The sequence below is a fragment of the Ceratotherium simum genome, chromosome 2 (genome assembly GCF_057802395.1).
Source record: "Ceratotherium simum simum isolate JZ-2026a chromosome 2, ASM5780239v1, whole genome shotgun sequence".
NCBI lineage: Eukaryota > Metazoa > Chordata > Mammalia > Perissodactyla > Rhinocerotidae > Ceratotherium > Ceratotherium simum.
This window is the reverse complement of record NC_141901.1, coordinates 19,623,760-19,643,710: the sequence shown is the minus strand read 5'-3', so window position 1 is coordinate 19,643,710 and position 19,951 is coordinate 19,623,760. Positions and strand designations below refer to the sequence as shown.

The 19,951-nt window shown below is 36.8% G+C and overlaps 1 protein-coding gene across 4 annotated transcripts in view; it reads left to right on the top strand.

Moving 5' to 3' along the window:
• Positions 1-19,715, top strand: part of EDEM3 (ER degradation enhancing alpha-mannosidase like protein 3) — a 72,729-nt gene extending 53,014 nt beyond the window's left edge. For all 4 annotated transcript variants that reach the window (XM_087438849.1, XM_004424930.3, XM_087438845.1 and 1 more), the window contains exons 19-20: positions 1,670-1,855; positions 15,783-19,715. In XM_087438849.1, coding sequence (XP_087294975.1) covers positions 1,670-1,855; positions 15,783-16,189 — 593 coding nt within the window. In that variant the 3' untranslated portion in view covers positions 16,190-19,715. The remainder of the gene's footprint in view (positions 1-1,669; positions 1,856-15,782) is intronic.
• Positions 19,716-19,951: the final 236 nt, after the last annotated feature.

Here is a 19,951-nt window from a genome sequence, read left to right as displayed (position 1 = left end):
TATTTTCCACACTGAGATTATTTTTATAAGAATTTAATACCTTGCCATCACCATCATTTTGAACATCTCTTAATGAGACTTTAAAAATATAAAATATAATAAAGTCTGGAACATGTGGAGTATTTTAGATTTTCCCTGTTTTTTGGTGAAATCTAATTCTCATGGTATTCTATACTCTGTACGGTTTGTCAAATCAGATGTTTTCTTTAGTAGCTATTTGTTACAGAATCCTATACTGAGTTCTTTGGGAAAATAAGGGGCAATGATCCTTATTCTTAGAAAATTTAATTTTTAAAGAGAAACTTTCTTGTCTTGTAACTTCTTTCCTCTAAGTTTTGTTTCTGAGGAAGCATTTTATTTGGTTTTTACTGATTTTAATTTTATATAAATGAGCAAATTAGGACTTAGTTGTTTTTTATCACAAGTACTAGAAGTACAAGTTATCTTAGAAATCATTTGGCTGCAAGAGACAGTAATTTATTTAAGCTGGTTTAAGAAGGGAGGTTTGTTTGCTATATGGAAATAGATTATTTTCATGGAACCCAAGAGTAAGAAATACAACTGAGTGCTCTAAGGAAGTGGACATGGGATCTGAAAATCATTTGGAACCGTGATTGCTAGTATTTTTCACATCTCTCTGTCTCTATCTCTGGGTCCTCCTGGACTCTCGTCTCTGCATCTGTTTGCAATTCTGCTTCATTCTCCAGCTTCTTACCAGCCTGCTCCCTCTTTGCTCATCAGTTCCAAAATGGCCATTCTAAAATTGCAGCCTCAGCCATGAGTCTGTGTCACTTAACTGGACCACTACCCACTGCTAACTGGAACAGTCTTTTGTGTGCCACTTCCAGGTCTCCCAGAGAGACTGAGGGTCAGGTAGCCATCCTTCATCTGATCATTTGTCTTAGTTATTGCTAAGAAAGTGGGTCCTACATGGTATTCTCTACTTGGCAGGGCCTATCAGAGCAAGCTCTCCGAGAAGGGACAGGCAGGTTCTCCAGGGAGACTGGCATGTGAGATTAGGGGTGGACATGACTGGCGTTGCCAGTAAAACCGTATTTAGCAATCCTGCTACTATTCTTTAACCCGTGTAAAATAACGATAGTGTTTAATTAAACTTATAGAGGAAAAGCCAGTATAGTCATAATTATTCTTTGTGAACGGTATATAAAAAAGTATCAATTTGTAGTTTGGTGAAACGATATGGTGCCATTAGAGGAAATCTTAAACAATAAAATTTCATTCATAGTTCTATCATAGTAATCCAAGTCTGAATTTTTTTGTGTCTAGGCTTTTTCAGAAGCATATGAAATTTTTACAGTCATAATCATAGAGTTTTGTGTTCTGCTTTTTTCACATAACATTCTGTTTTTCTGTGCATTCTATCAAGTAGTTCATTATAATTTACTTATAATAGTTCAGAGTTGTTCACAATTATAAATAGCACTCTAGTAAACTTCTTTGGGCATTGATTACTTTGCTTCTTTTGAATTATTTCCTTAGGACAAATTTCTAGGAGTAGAATTAGTGGGCCCAAAAGGTATATTTGTTTTTACAATTCTTGATGCATAAACTTATTGCTGCCAACAGGTAAAGAACAGTCAAGATTGGTAGCTAGACCTTTTGAAATGAACGAATGTGTTTATGTTTGCTGTATTCGTTCTCTGGCTAGATGACAACGAGGGGAGCAGCAGTGACACTGCCCCTCTGTTCCAGATGGCAGGTGACGGGAAGGACACTGATGACATCAAGATCCCCATGCTGTTCTTATTCAGTAAAGAAGGAAGTATCATACTGGATGCCATCCGGGAGTATGAGGAGGTAGAAGTGCTCCTTTCTGACAAAGCAAAAGATCGAGGTAAGGGTAAAAAATCTTTTGTTTTTTATGCAGCTTAGCATTAATTTTACTAGCTTGATAGCAAAAATGAGTTACAAAATTTATTTTTGGGTCACTGGCAAAATAAGGAAAATTTTAGATGGTTTCAAAATATATTTTTCTTTTGGAAATAAGAGTAGTAAAACTTTTATTATGCTTTTTTTGCTGAGTTAGGATGTTTTTAGAATTAGATTTTTATATGTAATTTATAATTTTTACTATGATGCTGACCAGTGATAAAAATATAAGAGATTACATCAAGAGAGAAATTTTAACATCCACAGATGTTCACCATTCAATTTCACTGATACTACATCTTACATTTCTTTTATAAGAAATAAAGAGAGATTGCATAGAATGATATCGTATACACAAAATAGTAGTTGGATTTCACCAGGCCACCTATAATCAAATGACCACTGTCTTGGTGAAGGCAGTACAAATCTAGCAGTTTTTCGCCAGTGAGATCTAAGTTGATCACATAGGTATTTATAAATTACAAGAGTTACAAATGGCCAGTGGCTAAAGAACAAGATAACATGTCTTAATTCATGAGAGTTTATAGTTCTCTCTAGGCCAAAATGTTTGTTAGTAATTTGAAAGCTCTTTGAAACCCAAATTACTGTATAAGTGAAAGGTCTAAGTAGAATTCTTTTAGTTTCACACCAAGGGATAGGGGAGAAATGAGGGAAAGTGAATCATCAGACACTGACTGTGATCCTGCTGGTGGTAGCAGTCCTTCCTATCTGCTGGAGACACCTAGAGAGATAGCTGTACTCCTCCCATCCCCCTTAAATGGATAAAGTTGTATAATCTGTACAGGGTTGTTGAATCCCCTGGGATGTTTGTTTGACAGATATGGAGGAAACTGATTCAATTCAGTATAACTTCCAAGTGAAACAATAAAAAAATGGTTTATGATACTCTAGTGCAAGCCAAATCAGTGTTTTGTCTTGTCTTCTTGTATTGCCTTATTCTTCTTTGAGATTCTTTCAAATGTCAACTATTTAAGAGCAGTGCAGTGAGTAAGATGTATGTATGTGAGGGTGTATAGATGGAAACAGAATAGAAAGGATTTCTAATCTTCTTAGATCCTCCTATATACCTGATTTTTTTTCTGGGCCCTTTTCCTACACCCTGATCTTCTTTCCTACATATATGCATTTAGGCACATCAAACAGGCAAATTATTATTCCATATAACTCTTTAATGCCTTTGCTTTTTTCCCCCTATTTTGTGCTACCATTGGAATTTCAGCAGCAATATTAAAAGGTAAAATGATTCCAAGCTACATTATTAATAGTAGTAAGTATCTTGCATTAATAAGCTTTAAATTATATATATGTATATATGTATGTGTGTATGTGTATATATACACCCACATGCAGACACATATATATGTATATATAATTTTGTTTCAGTGGAAACCATGATAATATCTAGTTCATTTACATGTTTAGTCAGCTGTCCCATAATAATAATTCTTTATTGATCCTGTCATAACAAATCCTATGAATTAAATATCCCGTATAATAGATGAATTCACCAGTCCGTGTCCATGCAAGAGTCACTCTAACAAAGACGTTGTTGTTTTGGCATGTGTTACTTTTGATCACTTTTTATTTGAATACAATGTAAAATATTTAAAATATCAGCTTGTTTTAAAAACTCATATGTGTGTAGGGGTACATGGTGTTAGGACTGAGATTATGATAAAGCATGTGCTTCCCATTGGTGGTCTAGTGGTTAAGATTCAGCGCTTTCATTGCCGTGGCCCAAATTTGGTTCAGCACCCGTCTGTCGGTTGTCATACTGTGGTGGCTGCGTGTTGCTGTGATGCTGAAAGCTGTGCCACTGGTATTTCAAATACCAGCAGGGTCACCCACGGTGGACAGGTTTCAGTGGAGCTTCCAGACTAAGACAGACTAGGAAGAAGGACCTGACCACCCACTTCCGAAAAATTGGCCATGAAAACCTTGTGAATAGCAGCGGAGCATGGTCTGATATAGCACCGGAAGGTGAGAGGATGGCACAAAAAGACTGGGCAGGGTTCCGCTCTGCTGTACGCAGGGCTGCTAGGAGTCGGGATTGACTCGATGGCACTAACAACAACAATGTGCTTCCCATACCAGAGAAAGGATATGAGAAAAGATAAATTCTACTACTACAAAAAACAATTATCTTAACAGTATTCTCTTAAGGACCTTGCAGTAAAAAGGCTTTATTTAAATTATATTTTTAAAAACTTTTTGATAGCCTATAAATTTATTGACCTGTGATTCTATTATAGAGTGATCTTTTGACAAAAAGTCCTAGAAAACTCCGCTTTTTGTGTGGCTCTTTCAAGAACTGTACAGCTATATTAACTAAATCAGCAACAAGTTCTGGTATGATTGTTACTATTTATCAATGTGACAAAAATCAATGATAATAGTTTTATTAAATCAACTACTTTATTCACTTAGGAAGATATCCTAAGAAGTTAATGTCTATAGTGGTTATCATTAGTTTGTCCTGTGCCATTACTGCATGCATCAGTGTTTCTCTTCTGCATCAGAATCAGCTGATGTACTTGTTAAAAGTGTGGATTCCTGAGTCCTACTCCAGAATATTGAACCAGACTCTCTGAAGGATCAGAATCTGAAATTTTAAACAACATCCCAGGTAATTGATCAGCTGCACTTTGAGAAACACTGAACAAGACTAAGAAGGCAGCCCATTTTATCTCCCAGCTACGTATCTGGCCATATTGTACCATCAAGTGTCCTAGGTCGGATTACATAAGAACACCAAATAATAGCATCCTTAAAATCTGAACAATAAAATGTCCTCCAGATTGCCCTTTCTAAAAACCTCATTCCACAAACACATTTCCCTCATAGTCACACGATTTTGATTGAGCAATTCTTCCCACATATTAATACAGAAAATAAAAGCCCAGAACAAGCCCCACTCCCACTTCCGCCTTCTTATTCTGATACGTCCCAGGCAGTAATGTAGAAATATCTGCAACAGTCTATCTGCTAGCAAAAACGTTCAGGGATCTGATTACACATTCTTCTTCAGAAGTAAAGCATTAGTAATGTATCCAGTGGAAGTGTTGCTTCCTCATGTCAAACCAGTCCTACTTCTGAAAGTGATATCCACACAAGTTATAATGTCATGTCCCTCACGTGTCCCCATCTTTCCAGAATTTCAAGAGTTTTCAAAGGTACTTAGTAATAATGCCAACCGTGTGCCCACGAACAAAAGACACTGGGTTGTTACCTTTAGATCCAAATTGAAATAGTTTACAATTACGTATCAATTTCCTTTTCTCGTTAGTATTTCTCAAGGGAAAAAAAAAATCAGCATTTTAAAGGTTCAGTACATCATCATGCTTGCAATTTACGGTGTAGGCCTGTAGTGCCTTAAGAGCTGTAGCAGGTGTTTTCAGGGCTACTCATATATTTGTGTCTATCTATTGAAGAGGCGGACAGAGAAAATGAGAGAAAGAAAAGAAAGGTCCCAGGGTTTGAACTCAAGACTGTTGAGTGAACTCAACACTGCCAGAAGTCTGGCAGTGTTACTTTTCCTCAGACTATCCCCACTGAACTTGAGTGGGATGAATTTGTCTTAAAGTTGAACTGTAGAACCTAGGTTGCTGTTGGAAACGATTTGATTCTGAGGAGAAAAATCTAGTATGCATGGAGATGGCCTCTTTGCCTGGAAAGGAGCATCTGAAACATTCTTGTTGCAGAATTGATACCTACGGCCACTTGTCTAACCTTGGCATGTTTTCTCATGCATTTTTGCATTTACACGTCTCTTCCCTCTTTCTAGAAATGCCTCATCAATCTCTATCCTCAATCCCCTGGCCTTTTTCCTTTTTGAGAACATTTAGCTATCCTGAATACCCAGTTTAGATGCCACCTTCAGGAAATTTTCTCTTATTCTCATAAAAATTTAAGGACATCTTTTTAATATAGTTCTACTTTGACATTTATATCACATTATACTTCTTTGCTTGCTTCTCATCTCAGTAAATGCTGATTGTACAGATAAATGAATGATTGTAGAACTGCTCGTCTCTAAGTCTTTGCCAAAGTTCCTTTGTCCTTTTATTATTAAAATTTAATCATTTTATTTGTATCTTGAGATTTTCTCCATCCTTTTTTTTTTGCTTCCAGTGTTTCTTATACACCATTCCTGAACTTAATGATGTAGTTATTATGCTCTTGGGACTATGATACTGCATACTGGTGACAGCAGGCACCTTAGAATGAAGATGTGTGGCAGTGTGGCAGACACTAACTCCTTCCTTCCTTTTTGTTACTTCTCCAACTGCCATTTTTACTTTCTTGATTGGGGCCTCCTTGCTGTAAATCAGATATTCCTATGTATTTGATCTATTCTGGACTTGCTCTTCTCTTCCACTAATCTATTTGTTTATTCCCATGCCAATAATAAAACAGTTTGCTATTCTGAATAAATTTTAGTATCTGATAAGGCAACTCTCCTCTTGCTAATTCTTTTTGGAATTTCTTGACTTCTCTTGGATGTATATTCTTCCATAGGAATTTTTTTTTTTTTTAAAGATTTTATTTATTTATTTTTTCCCCCCAAAGCCCCAGTAGATAGTTGTATGTCATAGCTGCACATCCTTCTAGTTGATGTATGTGGGACGCGGCCTCAGCATGGCCAGAGAAGCGGTGCGTCGGTGCGCGCCCGGGATCCGAACCCGGGCCGCCAGCAGGAGAGTGCGCGCACTTAACCGCTAAGCCACGGGGCCGGCCCTCTTCCATAGGAATTTAAAGATAATTCCATCTGGTCCCAAGAGAAAACAAAAAGAAGTAGCAATGGGATTCATTTTGGGATTGTATAATTAATGCTTTACATATAAATAGGAAAATTCTGTTAAATATTAAGACTTTCCATCCAGCAATCTTGTTTTGTTTTCATTAAGATTTTATAGGATTAAGCATTATGGTTCTTATATCTTTCATAATAAATTTAATTCTATGTTTTATAGCTTTTATTTTTATTATGAAAAAGATACTTAATTTTATTTCTAACCAGTCATTGTTGCTACAGAAGAGTTATTAGTCTTTGCCTATTTATCTTATTTTTACCCTCCCTATCAAAGTTTTATCTTAATAGTATTTTTTTTTGATGTCTCATTGTGGTTTTTTTTTTTTTAAGTGATGTTTTAATGGCTTTTAACATTGTGAAATTTTGGGTTGTACATTTTTGTTTGTCCATCACCATATATATGACTCCCTTCACCCCTTGTGCCCACCCCCCACCCCCACTGCCTCTGGTAACCATAGTCCAGTTTTCTCTGTCCATGTGTTGGTTTATATTCCACATATGAGTGAGATTGTACAGTGTTTGTCTTTCTCTTTCTGGCTTATTTCACTTAACATAATACGCTCCAGGCCCATCCACGTTGTTGCAAATGGGATGATTTTGTCTTTTTTTATGGCTGAGTAGTATTCCATTGTATATATATATACCACATTTTCTTAATCCAATCGTCAGTTGAGGGACACTTAGGTTGCTTCCACTTCTTGGCTATGGTGAATAATGCTGCAATGAACATGGCGGTGCATAAGCCTCTTTGGATTGTTGATTTCAGGTTCGTTGGATAGATTCCCAGTAATGGGATGGCTGGGTCATAGGGCATCTCTATTTTTAAGTCTTTGAGGAATCTCCATACCGTTTTCCCTAGAGGCTGCACCAGTTTGCATTCCCACCAGCTGTGTATGAGGGTTCCTGTTTCTCCACATCCTCTCCAACACTTGTTGTTTTTTGTCTTGGTGATTATAGCCATTCTAACGGGCGTGAGGTGATATCTTAGTGTTGTTTTGATTTGCGTTTCCCTGATGATTAGTGATGTTGAACCTTTTTTCATGTGCCTATTGGCCATCTGTATATCTTCTTTGGAGAAGTGTCTGTTCATTTCCTCTGCCCATTTTTTGATCGGGTTGTTTGTTTTTTTTATTGTTCAGTTGTGTGAGTTCTTTATATATTATGGAGATCAACCCCTTGTCAGATGTATGTTTTGTAAATATTCTCTCCCAGCTGGTGGGTTGTCTCTTCATCTTGATTCTGGTTTTGTTTGTCTTATAGAAGCTCTTTAATCTGATAAAGTCCCACTTGTTTATTTTTTCTTTAGTTTCCCTAGTCTGGGTAGGCATGTCGTCCGAAATGATTCCTTTATGACCAGTGTCAAATAGTGTGTTGCCTATATTTTCTTCTATGAGTTTTATAGTTTCAGGTCTTACCTTCAGGTCTTTGATCCATTTTGAGTTAATTTTTGGGAATGGCGATAGCAGATGGTCCACTTTCATTCTTTTGCATGAGGCTGTCCCGTTTTCCCAACACTATTTATTGAAGAGACTTTGCTTTCTCGTGTTCTCAGCACCTTTGTCAAAAATTAGCTGTCCGTATATGCGTGGTTTTATTTCTGGGCTTTCAATTCTGTTCCATTGATCTGTGTGTCTGTTTTTGTACCAGTACCGTGCTGTTTTGATTACTATTGCTTTGTAGTATGTTTTGAAGTCAGGGATTGTGATGCCTCCTGCTTTGTTCTTTTTTCTTAGGATTGCTTTAGCTATTTGGGGTCTTTTGTTGCCCCATATAAATTTTAGTATTTTTTCTATTTCTGTGAAGAATGTCATTGGGATTCTGATTGGGATTGCATTGAATCTGTAGATTGCTTTAGGTAATATAGACATTTTAATTATGTTTATTCTTCCAATCCACGTGCATGGGGTAAGTTTCCATTTCTTTATGTCATCATGGATTTCTTTCAATAATGTCTTGTAGTTCTCATTGTATAGGTCCTTCACCTCCTTGGTAAGATTTATTCCTAGGTATTTTATTCTTTTTGATGCAACTGTAAATGGTATTATCTTTTTGAGCACTCTTTCTGTTAGTTCATTATTAGCATACAGAAATGCAACTGATTTTTGTAGATTGATTTTGTACCCTGCAACTTTGCTGTAGTTGTTGATTATGTCTAATAGTTTCCCAACGGATTCTTTAGGGTTTTCTATATATAAAATCATGTCATCTGCAAATAGTGAGAGTTTCACTTCTTCATTACCTATTTGCATTCCTTTTATTCCTTTTTCTTGCCTAATTGCTCTGGCCAAAACCTCCAGTACTGTGTTGAACAGGAGTGGTGAGAGGGGGCAGCGCTGCCTCGTTCCTGTTCTCAGAGGAATGGCTTTCAGTCTTTCCCCGTTGAGTATGATGTTGGCGGTGGGTTTGTCATAAATAGCCTTTATTATGTTGAGGTACTTTCCTTAATTCCCATTTTGTTGAGAGTTTTTATCATAAATGGATGTTGTATCTTGTCAAATGCCTTCTCTGCGTCTATTGAGATGACCATGTGGTTTTTATTCTTTGTTTTGTTGATGTGATGTATCACGTTGATTGATTTGCGGATGTTGAACCATCCCTGCATCCCTGATATAAATCCCACTTGATCGTGGTGTATGATCTTTTTAATGTATTGCTGTATTCAGTTTGCCAATATTTTGTTGAGGATTTTTGCATCTATGTTCATCAGTGATATTGGCCTGTAATTTTCTTTCTTTGTATTGTCTTTGTCTGGCTTTGGTATCAGGGTGATGTTGACCTCGTAGAATGAATTAGGAAGTGTTCCATCTTCCTCTATTTTTTGGAATAGTTTGAGAAGGATGGGTATTAAATCTTCTTTGAATGTTTGGTAAAATTCACTGGAGAAGCCATCTGGTCCTGGACTTTTATTTTTTGGGAGGTTTTTGATTACTATTTCAGTCTCTTTACTTGTGATTGGTCTATTCAGATTCTCCATTTCTTCTTGGTTCAGTTTTGGGAGGTTGTATGAGTCTAAGAATTTATGCATTTCTTCTAGATTGTCCAATTTGTTGGCATATAATTTCTCATAGTATTCTCTTATAATCCTCTGTATTTCCATGGTATCCATTGTAATTTCTCCTCTTTCATTTCTAATTTTGTTTACTTGAGCCTTTTCTCTTTTTTTCTTAGTAAGCCTGGCTAAGGGTTTGTCGATTTTTCAAAGAACCAACTCTTTGTTTCATTAATCCTTTCTACTGTTTTTTTGGTCTCAATTTCATTTATTTCTGCTCTGATTTTTATTATTTCTCTCCTTCTGCTGACTTTGGGTTTTGTTTGTTCTTCTTTTTCTAGTTCTGTTAGGTGTAATTTAAGGTTGCCTATTTGGGCGTTTTCTTGTTTGTTAAGGTGGGCTTGTATCGCTATGAGTTTCCCTCTCAGGACCGCTTTTGCTGCATCTCATATGGTTTGCTATGGCATATTTTCATTTTCGTCTGTGTCCAGATAGTTTCTGATTTCTCCTTTAATTTCATCAATGATCCGTTGGTTGTAGCATGTTGTTTAATCTCCACATTTTTGTCACTTTCCCAGTTTTTTTTTCGTGGTTCATTTCCAGTTTCATAGCATTATGGTCTGAAAAGATGCTTGTTATGATTTCAATCTTCTTAAATTTATTGAGGCTTGCTTTGTTTCCTAACATACGGTCTATCCTTGAGAATGTTCCATGCATGCTTGAGAAGAATGTGTAGTCAGCTGTTTTTGGATGGAGTGCTCTGTATATGTCTACTAGGCCCATCTCGTCCAGTTTTTCATTTAAGTCTACTATTTCTTTATTGACTTTTTGTCTGGATGATCTATCCATTGATGTAAGTGGGGTATTAAGATCCCCTACTATTATTGAGTTGTTAATGTCTCCTTTTAGGTTTGTTAATAGTTACTTTATGTACATTGCTGCTCCTATGTGGGGTGCATATATATTTATAAGTGATATGTCTTCTTGGTGGAGTGTCCCTTTTATCATTATATATTTCCCTTCTTTGTCTTTCTTAACCTGTTTTATCTTGAAGTCTACTTTGTCTGATATGAGTATGGCAACACCTGCTTTCTTTTGTTTGCCATTAGCTTGGAATATTGTCTTCCATCCTTTCACTCTGAGCCTGTGCTTGTGTTTAGTGCTGAGATGTGTTTCCTGGAGGCAGCATATTGTTGGGTCTTGCTTTTTAATCCATCCTGCCACTCTGTATCTTTTGATTGGAGAGTTCAATCCATTTACATTTAGGGTAATTATTGATATATGAGGGCTTAATGTTGCTGTTTTGTCACTTATTTTCTGGTTCTTTTGCATTTCCTTTGTTTCTTGTCCCATTTGTTTCGGACTGCCAATTCAGTTTGGTTGTTCTGTCTTATGACTCTTCTAGTTTTCTCTTTGTTTATCATATGTGGTTTTGTTTTGATTATTTGTTTAGTGGTTACCTTGAGGTTTGTGTAAAAAATCTTGTGTATGAGATATTCCATTATCTGATGGCCTCCTATTTCCTTATACTAAGTCAATTCAATCACTTTCCTCTTCCCCTTCTAAGTCGTTCTTGTTATACCTTATTCTATCTTGTGTTGTGGCTGTGTGTTTACAGTGATGAGGTTAAATTTATTTTTGGTGAATTCCTTCCTTTGATCTTTGATTTTAGTATTTAAGTGGTTGCTAACCTATTCCGGTAAAGATCTACTATTTTTCTGAGTTTATCTACCTATTTTTCTCCTTGCTCCAAGCTTTGTATTCCCTTTCTCTTCTTTTTTTCAGGCCTGAGGGCCTTCTTGAGTATTTCTTGTAGTGGGGGTCTCGTGGCCATGAACTCCCTTAGCTTTTGTTTATCTTGGAGAGTTACTATTTCTCCATCATATTTGAAGGATATTTTTGCTGGATAGAGTATTCTGGGCTGAAAGTTTTTGTCTTTCAGTATTTTGAATATATCATTCCAGTCTTTCCTAGCCTGTAAAGTTTGTGTTGAGAAATCCGCTGAGAGCCTGATGGGAGTTCCTTTGTACGTTATTTTTTGTTTTTGTCTAGCTGCCCTTAATATTGTTTCTTTGTCATTGACTCTGGCTAGCCTTACCACTAGGTGTCGTGGAGAGGGCCTTTGTCTGTTAATATATTTAGGTGACCTGTTGGCTTCACTTACTGGTATTTCCTGCTCCTTCCCCAGATTTGGGAAGTTCTCAGCTATTATTTCCTTGAATAGGCTCTCTGTTCCTCCTCCCTCTCTTCTCCCTCAGAAATACCTATAATTCTTATGTTACATTTCCTAATAGAGTCATATATTTCTCGGAGACTTTCTTCATTTCTTTTTAGTCTTAGTTCTCTCTCCTCTTCCATATGGAGCATATCTGTATTCCTATCCTCTAAAATGCTAATTCTTTCCTCCATATTGTCAGCTCTGTTCTTTAAAGATTCCAGATTCTGCTTTATCTCCTCCGTTGTGTTCTTCATCTCCATCAGCACTGATTGGTTTTTCTTTATGATTTCAATCTCTTTTGAAGAAACTCCTAATCTCATTGAATTGTTTGTCTGTGTTGTCTCTTATTTCGTTGAGTGTTTTTATGATAGCTATTTTGAAATTATGGATTTCTGTGTCTTCAGGGTTGGTTTCTGGGTGCTTGTCATTTTCCTTCTGGTCTGGTGATTTCATATATCTTTGCATTGTGGTTCCTGTGTTGGCTTTGTTTTTCCTCATCCTGGAAATCTCTGGTTGCAATTTCCACCCGCTGCCACTGTGTGGTGGTAAAGGGCTATGTAATCTAAGCCCCCTGCACTCTGCCGCGGTTTTTCCGCTGCAATCCGCGGGTCGGATGGCTTGATCTGGTCTGCCGCAGATCGCTTGGTCTGGTCTGGTCGGCTGAGCTGCAGGGTCTGGTTTGCCGGGAGCGGGGGGCTCTCTCTTTTGCCCTCTGGGTCCCTGGCATGGGGGGCTTCTCATTTGCCCCTCGTTATCGCTCTCTGGGGTGCTCAGATGTTGATGGTACTCTGTAGCAGTTATGAGTCCTCTGTGCGGGAGTTTCCCACTGGCTGAGAGAGCCCCAAGAGCTACGGTTTCCCTGCGGAGGGCCACCCCTCCCCCCTCTCTGGGAGCCCCCGTCTCTGCAGACCCGGATCGCTGATCTGATGGGGAGGGAGAGGAGTTCTCCTTACCTCTCCCCACTTCCTCCGGGGGCCCAGCACGTTCCACTCTCAGATGTGCGGCAGTGTGGATCTTTCCGATCTAGCTTTTCACTGTCTGGGATTCCGTTGTTGGTCTGTGACTGTTCCTTTTGTTGTATCTTATCGGGGGAAGAGTTCACGGGAAAGCTCACTCCGCCATGACACTGATGTCACTCCTTAATAGTATTTTAAAAAATTAAGAGTTGCTTTAAGTATATAGCACAATCTGAAAATACAGTTTGATGTTTCCTTTTCCCCTATTTACCCTGACTATTCTGTTTTTTTATCGTAATGGGTTAGCTAGATTTCCAACATAATGTTGTATAATATGTAACTCTAGGGTAATTTTTTGCCGAAAGCACCATCTTTATCATTAGATGAAACAGCCCTACACCTTTTCCTATCCTTCTAAACTAGAATAATGTAATCTAGAAAGAAGCTTGTAGGTTTTTCTTTTTGTTCTCCCTTGAACTTAGGGTAGCCTAGTATAAATGAACTTTATAAGCAGGAAGCTCCCTGATTTCTCTTCTTTGGGACCCACCATGATTTCCCTAATTGTGGAATTAAAATGTGCCTTTTTCACAGCTTGGAAGAAAGAATATGTGGGGACTCCTGTCTCCCTCACTCCCTCCTCCACACACACACTCACCACACACTCACCCCCTAAGAACTTAACCCTCCCTAGTCAGATAATCCTAACTGATCAGGGTGTATGTCTACACACCCACCTGTACCTTCCTGCATGCCTATGTTCCCTTCAGTTTTTCTGGTTTTATAATAGGTCGGTCTTCACTCCCTTCTTTGACTAACTCTACTTATATTTTTTTGTTTTTTTTTTTGGTGAGGAAGTTCAGCCCTGAGCTAACATCCATGCCAATCCTTCTCCTTTTTTTTCCCCTTTTCTCCCCAAAGCCCCAGTAGATAGTTGTACATCATAGTTGCACATCCCTCTAGTTGCTGTGTGTGGGACGCGGCCTCAGCGTGGCCGGAGAAGTGGTGTGGCGGTGCGTGCCGGGATCCCAACCCGGGCCGCCACTGGCAGAGCGCGCACACTTAACCGCTAAGCCACAGGGCCAGCCCCTCTACTTATCGTTTAAATCTCAGCTCAGGTGTCACTTTCTGAAGGGAACCCTCAAATCTCCTTATTCTTTACAAGTGTTACAGTTAGAGTTTTCCATTTATTTTCTGTAATTATTTACAAATGTCATTTTCCCCAACTGGATTATAAGATCCAAAAAGGCAGGTCTGGTGTGTGTTTTTGCCTCGTTTTATCCCTAGCTCCTCACACAGTGCCTGCCACACAGTGGACACTCAGGAGGTATTGATGACTGACTGCAGAGACTGAGGAGGATGCAGCATGTGGGCGTTGATGCTATTTAAGCACTTTTTTGTAGGAACCTGAAATGAAATGCCTCTAGTGGTTTTATTGTATATTACAACAGGTGTAACCTACTATTCAGCCTTTCAGTAGATTTTAGAATGATTATATCTTATAATTCATAGACCTACAATAATGAAATAGAAGTTTTGTAAATAATCTCAGTTCTTTATGAAAATATTTTATTTAATCAATCACATTAATACCCATAAATCATCCAAAATTTTGTATTATCTGCATTTTCACAGCTTACTGAGTGGACTTTTTACTTTTCAAAAAAACATTATCTTAAGATATAGCAATGATATGTGCTGTTTAAGAATTATTCTATTTAATATGTTTTCATGTAAAAGCTTTCCTGAATTTATATATTTAATAAATTTGGCATACAATGCAAATTTATATGCATTTTAATAGTATTGTTGTTTAGTGTATTTCTTGGCATTTACTAATACCCATTGAGGGTAGTTTTTTTTTTTTTTTAATTGAAGTAACATTGGTTTATAACATGATTTCTGTGTAGATTACATCATGTTCACCACCCAAAGACTAATTAGCATCCATCACCATACACATGTGCCCAGGAGGGCAGTTTTGTCAGTTATTAGAGTCATTCCTTTCAGTTTGGAAAAACGTTTATTTTCTAATAGCACATTTTGCAAAATGAATATATAGAAAAATGTGATTGCATTATTATAAGGCAATCTTTTACTTTTCAATGTTAATGTTTACTGTTCTGCATTAAAATGATTTTCTTTAATTTTTATTCCTTCATTTTATTGCAAAAACCAGTATGGTTTTGGAAGAGTGATAGTACAGTAGTCCCCCCTTTTCTGCAAGGGATATGTTCCAAGACCTGCAGTGGATGCCTGAAACCAGATCATACAAACCCTATATAATCTGTGTTTTTTCCTATACGTATGTACCTATGATAAAGTTTAATTTATAAATTAGGTATTAATAACAACAATAATAAAATAGAACAGTTATAACAATATACTGTAATAAAAGTTACTATAGATCTTAGTAACCTCAGCATATGATTTTTTTTTCTTTCCTTATTAAGTCAAGAACTTTCACCTTTTCACTTAAAGGAAGCACTTTATGGCTTCTCTTTGGCATACCCGAATTGCCAGCATCATTACTCTTGTGGGCTTTGGGGCCATTATTAAATAAAATAAGGGTCACTTAAACACAAGCATTGTGGTACCTTGACACTGGATCTGATAACCAAGATGGCTACTAAGTGACTAAGGGGCGGGTAGCATATACAGCATGGATACGAGGGACAAAGGGATGATTCACGTACTGGGCGGGATGGAGCAGGATTTCATCACACTGCTTAGAATGGTGTGAAATTTAAAACTTATGAAGTGTTTATTTCTGGAATTTTCCATTTAATATTTTTGGGCTATAGTTGACTGCTAGTAACTGAAACCACAGAAAGTGAAACTACTATAAATTTTTTGAGGTGGAAAGTTGCATGAAGTTGGGTTTTTTTTCTTGTACAGATCCTGAAATGGAAAATGAAGAACAGCCATCTGAAAATGATTCTCAGAATCAGAGTGCTGAACAGATGACATCAATTTCTCAGGAGGTTGATTTGGTTGATCAAGAGTCTCCTGAGGAAAGTTCTCTAAACTCTCACCCAGAATCATTATCTCCAGCAGATACAGACAATGCTGCAAGTGTTTCTCCTTCCGAACAGAATTCTAATCCCACAGAAAACCATGAGACCACAAGTCTTGATGGTGAATGTACAGATTTAGATAACCAACTTCAAGAACAATCAGAAACTGAGGAAGATTCCAATCCTAATGTTAGCTGGGGTGAAAAGGTCCAGCCTATAGACTCCATATTAGCAGACTGGAATGAAGATATAGAAGCATTTGAAATGATGGAGAAGGATGAACTATGACTCACTAAAGAATCTAGTGGTAGGTATTTAAAAAGAAAAGGTAAACTGTGGTTAATAGACACCCTAATACTAAGCAGGCTCTCTAATGGGAGGCTTTAAGTATGGTGATGAGCAACCACGTTCTGACTGGGATGATTAGTTATCATAGGAATCTGGAGCATGCTGTGTTAGAATTGACCTTGCTTAAAACTGACCCATCAAAAATGGAAACTCACAGTTCCGCCCTCAAATGATGGCATTGCACACCCTGCAGCACCTCAGGCCAGGAAAAGATTACTGGATGTTCCTAGGAACCAGATTTCTGCAGTCTCTGGATAGACGAGAAACAAATTCAGTTAATAGTGGGGTGAGGAATAGAAACTTATATAGCTTTCTAATTAAAGGAAGCTTGGCTTTCTTGGTTTTGGGGTTAGAGGCTCTACTGGGAAAACACATGTGAGTATTGTGGGCATTCGGGTTATGCTGCCTTCACAGAAACACTCAAAGTGACCTAAGTGGGTATGAAGCAAATGCATTCATGGTGAAAACAGTCTTTTCTCATCACTTTCACTTGCTTCATTGTGTAACAAATGATCAAATGACTTGATTTTTTTCCTTCTTAACAACGTCCTTTTCATTTAAACCAAAGGTGAAGCCAATGTACTTTCTCAGTGAGTTCTCAGCATAAAGACTAATCATTGGGACCAGGTAAAAAGGTCATATAATATATTGCGGAAATTGGTTACTTAATACTTTTGAAAAATGGAGCAGGGGAGAAACTATAATTTTGCAATATGAACTTGCCATTGGGCCTTCCATAAGGAAAGCTGTGACTACTCTCCAGTGGAACTTAAGGCTATATTCTTGTAGGGTAAATTATAAATCTTTTCCAGTTCATTTCTCTTAGAGGTGATTACCTCCAGCCATCAGCCTTATTCCATCCCATGTTTAGTATGCAATTTGAGCCACAAGGCCCATATCGCCAATAGCTGAATACATTTTGTCCCATTTTTCTATCTTAGGGAGCCATGATAAAACTGTGGTAGTGATCTAAAAATCCTGGGGTAACTACTATTTTTTCTCCTATGGTTTCTGAAGTTGCATCTAAGGAGTCTGTCACATTTTCTGTTCAATCATGGTTATTTTTAAGTTTGCTTTTTTTTTTTAACAAATATTCCTTCTGATATGGGCTTGAAAATTAATCTATGGTAACCTGTGTAAAAAAACTTACACAGTAGCAACTAATGTATAGCCATATAGCTTAATGAGAAATTTTTTTCTTTTTTTTTGTGGCAGTCTGGTGCTGGCCACATGTAAGTTTTAAAAACTTTATTGTTGATATCTGTAGACAGCCCTGTAGTTGAAATCATGACTTTACTCATTTTATTTATTTTTTTAAACTTACCTGAATGAGTTCTAAAGAAATATTTGTGAGACTTAATTTCCTTTCTCTTTACCATGACATTACATAATAACCTTTTCTTAAAACACAGTTGAGGTACTGATGAACTTAAACTGTATAGGGAGCTGTTAAAAGAACAGCCATGCTGTATTGTAGTTATGTATATTCATGTACAGTATGTCTTAGATCCCAGGTAAACACATTCTTTTATAAGGGGAGAAATAGCTGCTTTCAAAAATTCCAGCTAAACTTAATTGGGTCAGTGAGTGATAAATTGAATAGAGAATTCACTTGGGGGGGAAAAGGAGTAGTATACAAGACCTTTAGTGGCCCCTAATTAAACCTTATACCAAAATGGATATTTTTAGTCTCTCTGCATGTGAAATTTGGTGTAAGAAGATAGAACTATAATACGTACAGTATACAGAAGGATAGACAAAGAGCTTTGTTCATCTTAATTGCAAAGCTGCCAAAATAGCTGAAGCTTAATGACTTGCCTTGCCTTGATTTATAGGACTGGGGCATGGAGAAAAGGGGCAGATGTTCCTCTAAAACTTTGATTACAGAAGCCTTGTATACATTGATTTGATTTCTTATTTGTAGCTCAGAGCCATTGTTGTGTAGATCTAACTTTTCTAAGTTATCAAAACGACGTCATTTTTTTTCCCAGCAAAGATCTTGTGGCATGCAAGGAAAAGCCAGCTTACTGTCACTCTCCCTTGCTTGGCCGTTAGGGGGAGGTGTTGCCATTCATTGAGGTCTAGAAACAAATTAGTTCACTTGTTTAGAGAAGTGAATCCTTAAAAAGAGAAAAGAAAGAAAGTAAAAAATTTGACAAATTATACTTAAACCCCAGAAAGAATGATTGATTTTTCCCCAGTTAAGAAAAGAAGGTATAATGTTCAGCTTCAGAACTCCAACATTGTAATTGACTCTACATGCTTATTCAACATACTGCCACGAAGTTGTTTTTGAGTTCATTAAAAAATTCCAACAGCATTAGGGATTTTTTTTTTTTATGTTTTGTTTTTTAAATACCTTGTATAGACATTTTATTTACTTCCTAAAGATTCAGGGAATTCTATGAGACCCTGAATTTTAGAAACATCTGGTCTACCTCAGTTAAATGTCGACTACATAGAAATAGAGCTGAAGTGATCACCACAGCCATAAAATTGTTTGACTAAGAAGGATTTATACAATGTTTACAAACCTGGAATCAAGTAAGGATTTTATCTGAAAGTTAAAAGTTAGATATTAGAGCAAGTATTTAATTCAGGTATTTTCAAGTTTTAAAACTTAACTTTACCTACTAAAAATAGCTATAGTTTTTTCTGTTTAGGAACATTCATTGAAATGATATACCCTAATTTGCAATACTTTTCCCATAAAATTTTAGGTGTGAAAGAATTGTAATTTACTAGATACATTTGGGATGGGATATTTTGTTGGGTAGGTTTTCTTTTTTCTTTTTAACTTTTAATAGGCTTCCAACAAGAATACAATTATTGTTTCAGAACAAATTATATTTTGACATTATACTTTTCCCTTTTTCTTCACAGTATTAGAGAGTAAAATCAAAAATTGTGCACTCTCTGACTTTAACTAAATTCTCTAATTACTCTCTTCAGAATTTTGTAATTTAAATTACCATCACACAGCCCTTTTTATAGTAAAACCAGCATTTCTTCTCTCACCAAACTCCATGCCAAATTCCTCATCAAGAAAGCTCAGCGTAAGTAATTCAAATAGTGCTTATAATTTTAGAGGGGGTGGGATTTAGTAAATATTCCAACCGGTCGTTTTATGTGCAAGGCTTCAGTCAGAACATAGAAAAAAAAACATTCTGTGAATGAAATATTGTATGTTCAGATTTTATAAAAGACATTTTTAAAAGCCCAATTTACAGCCGTATATTTTCTTATGATGTAATTTATGAAAAAGATGTCTGTACTAACAGGTGCTGTAACACTACTGTTGTTGGATTTTATTGTTTGGTGATAAATGTATACAATATTTCTAAGGGAAACTATGTACTGTGATGTAAAAGTCTGGGCAAAATGTATATAATCCTTGTATATAATTGTGTATTTGATTATAACTGATTGTAAAGATTTAATAAAATATGTAAATATTCTAGTCTAATTTTAATTTGAATTTTTAGCATCACTTTGCATATCTTTATACTTCGATGTCTTTTAAAATTTTTTCACCACTCTGTCTTCCCTTTAATTTTCATTTTACTCCAAGGGAGTAAATTTGGGGGACATCTTAGAGTATAGACACACAAACATACATGGAACCGTTCCAGAACTCAACTAATGCCAAGGACCCTCAGAGTGGAGTTAGAGTTAGTAATTCACAGTGTCAGTGTTGGTAAC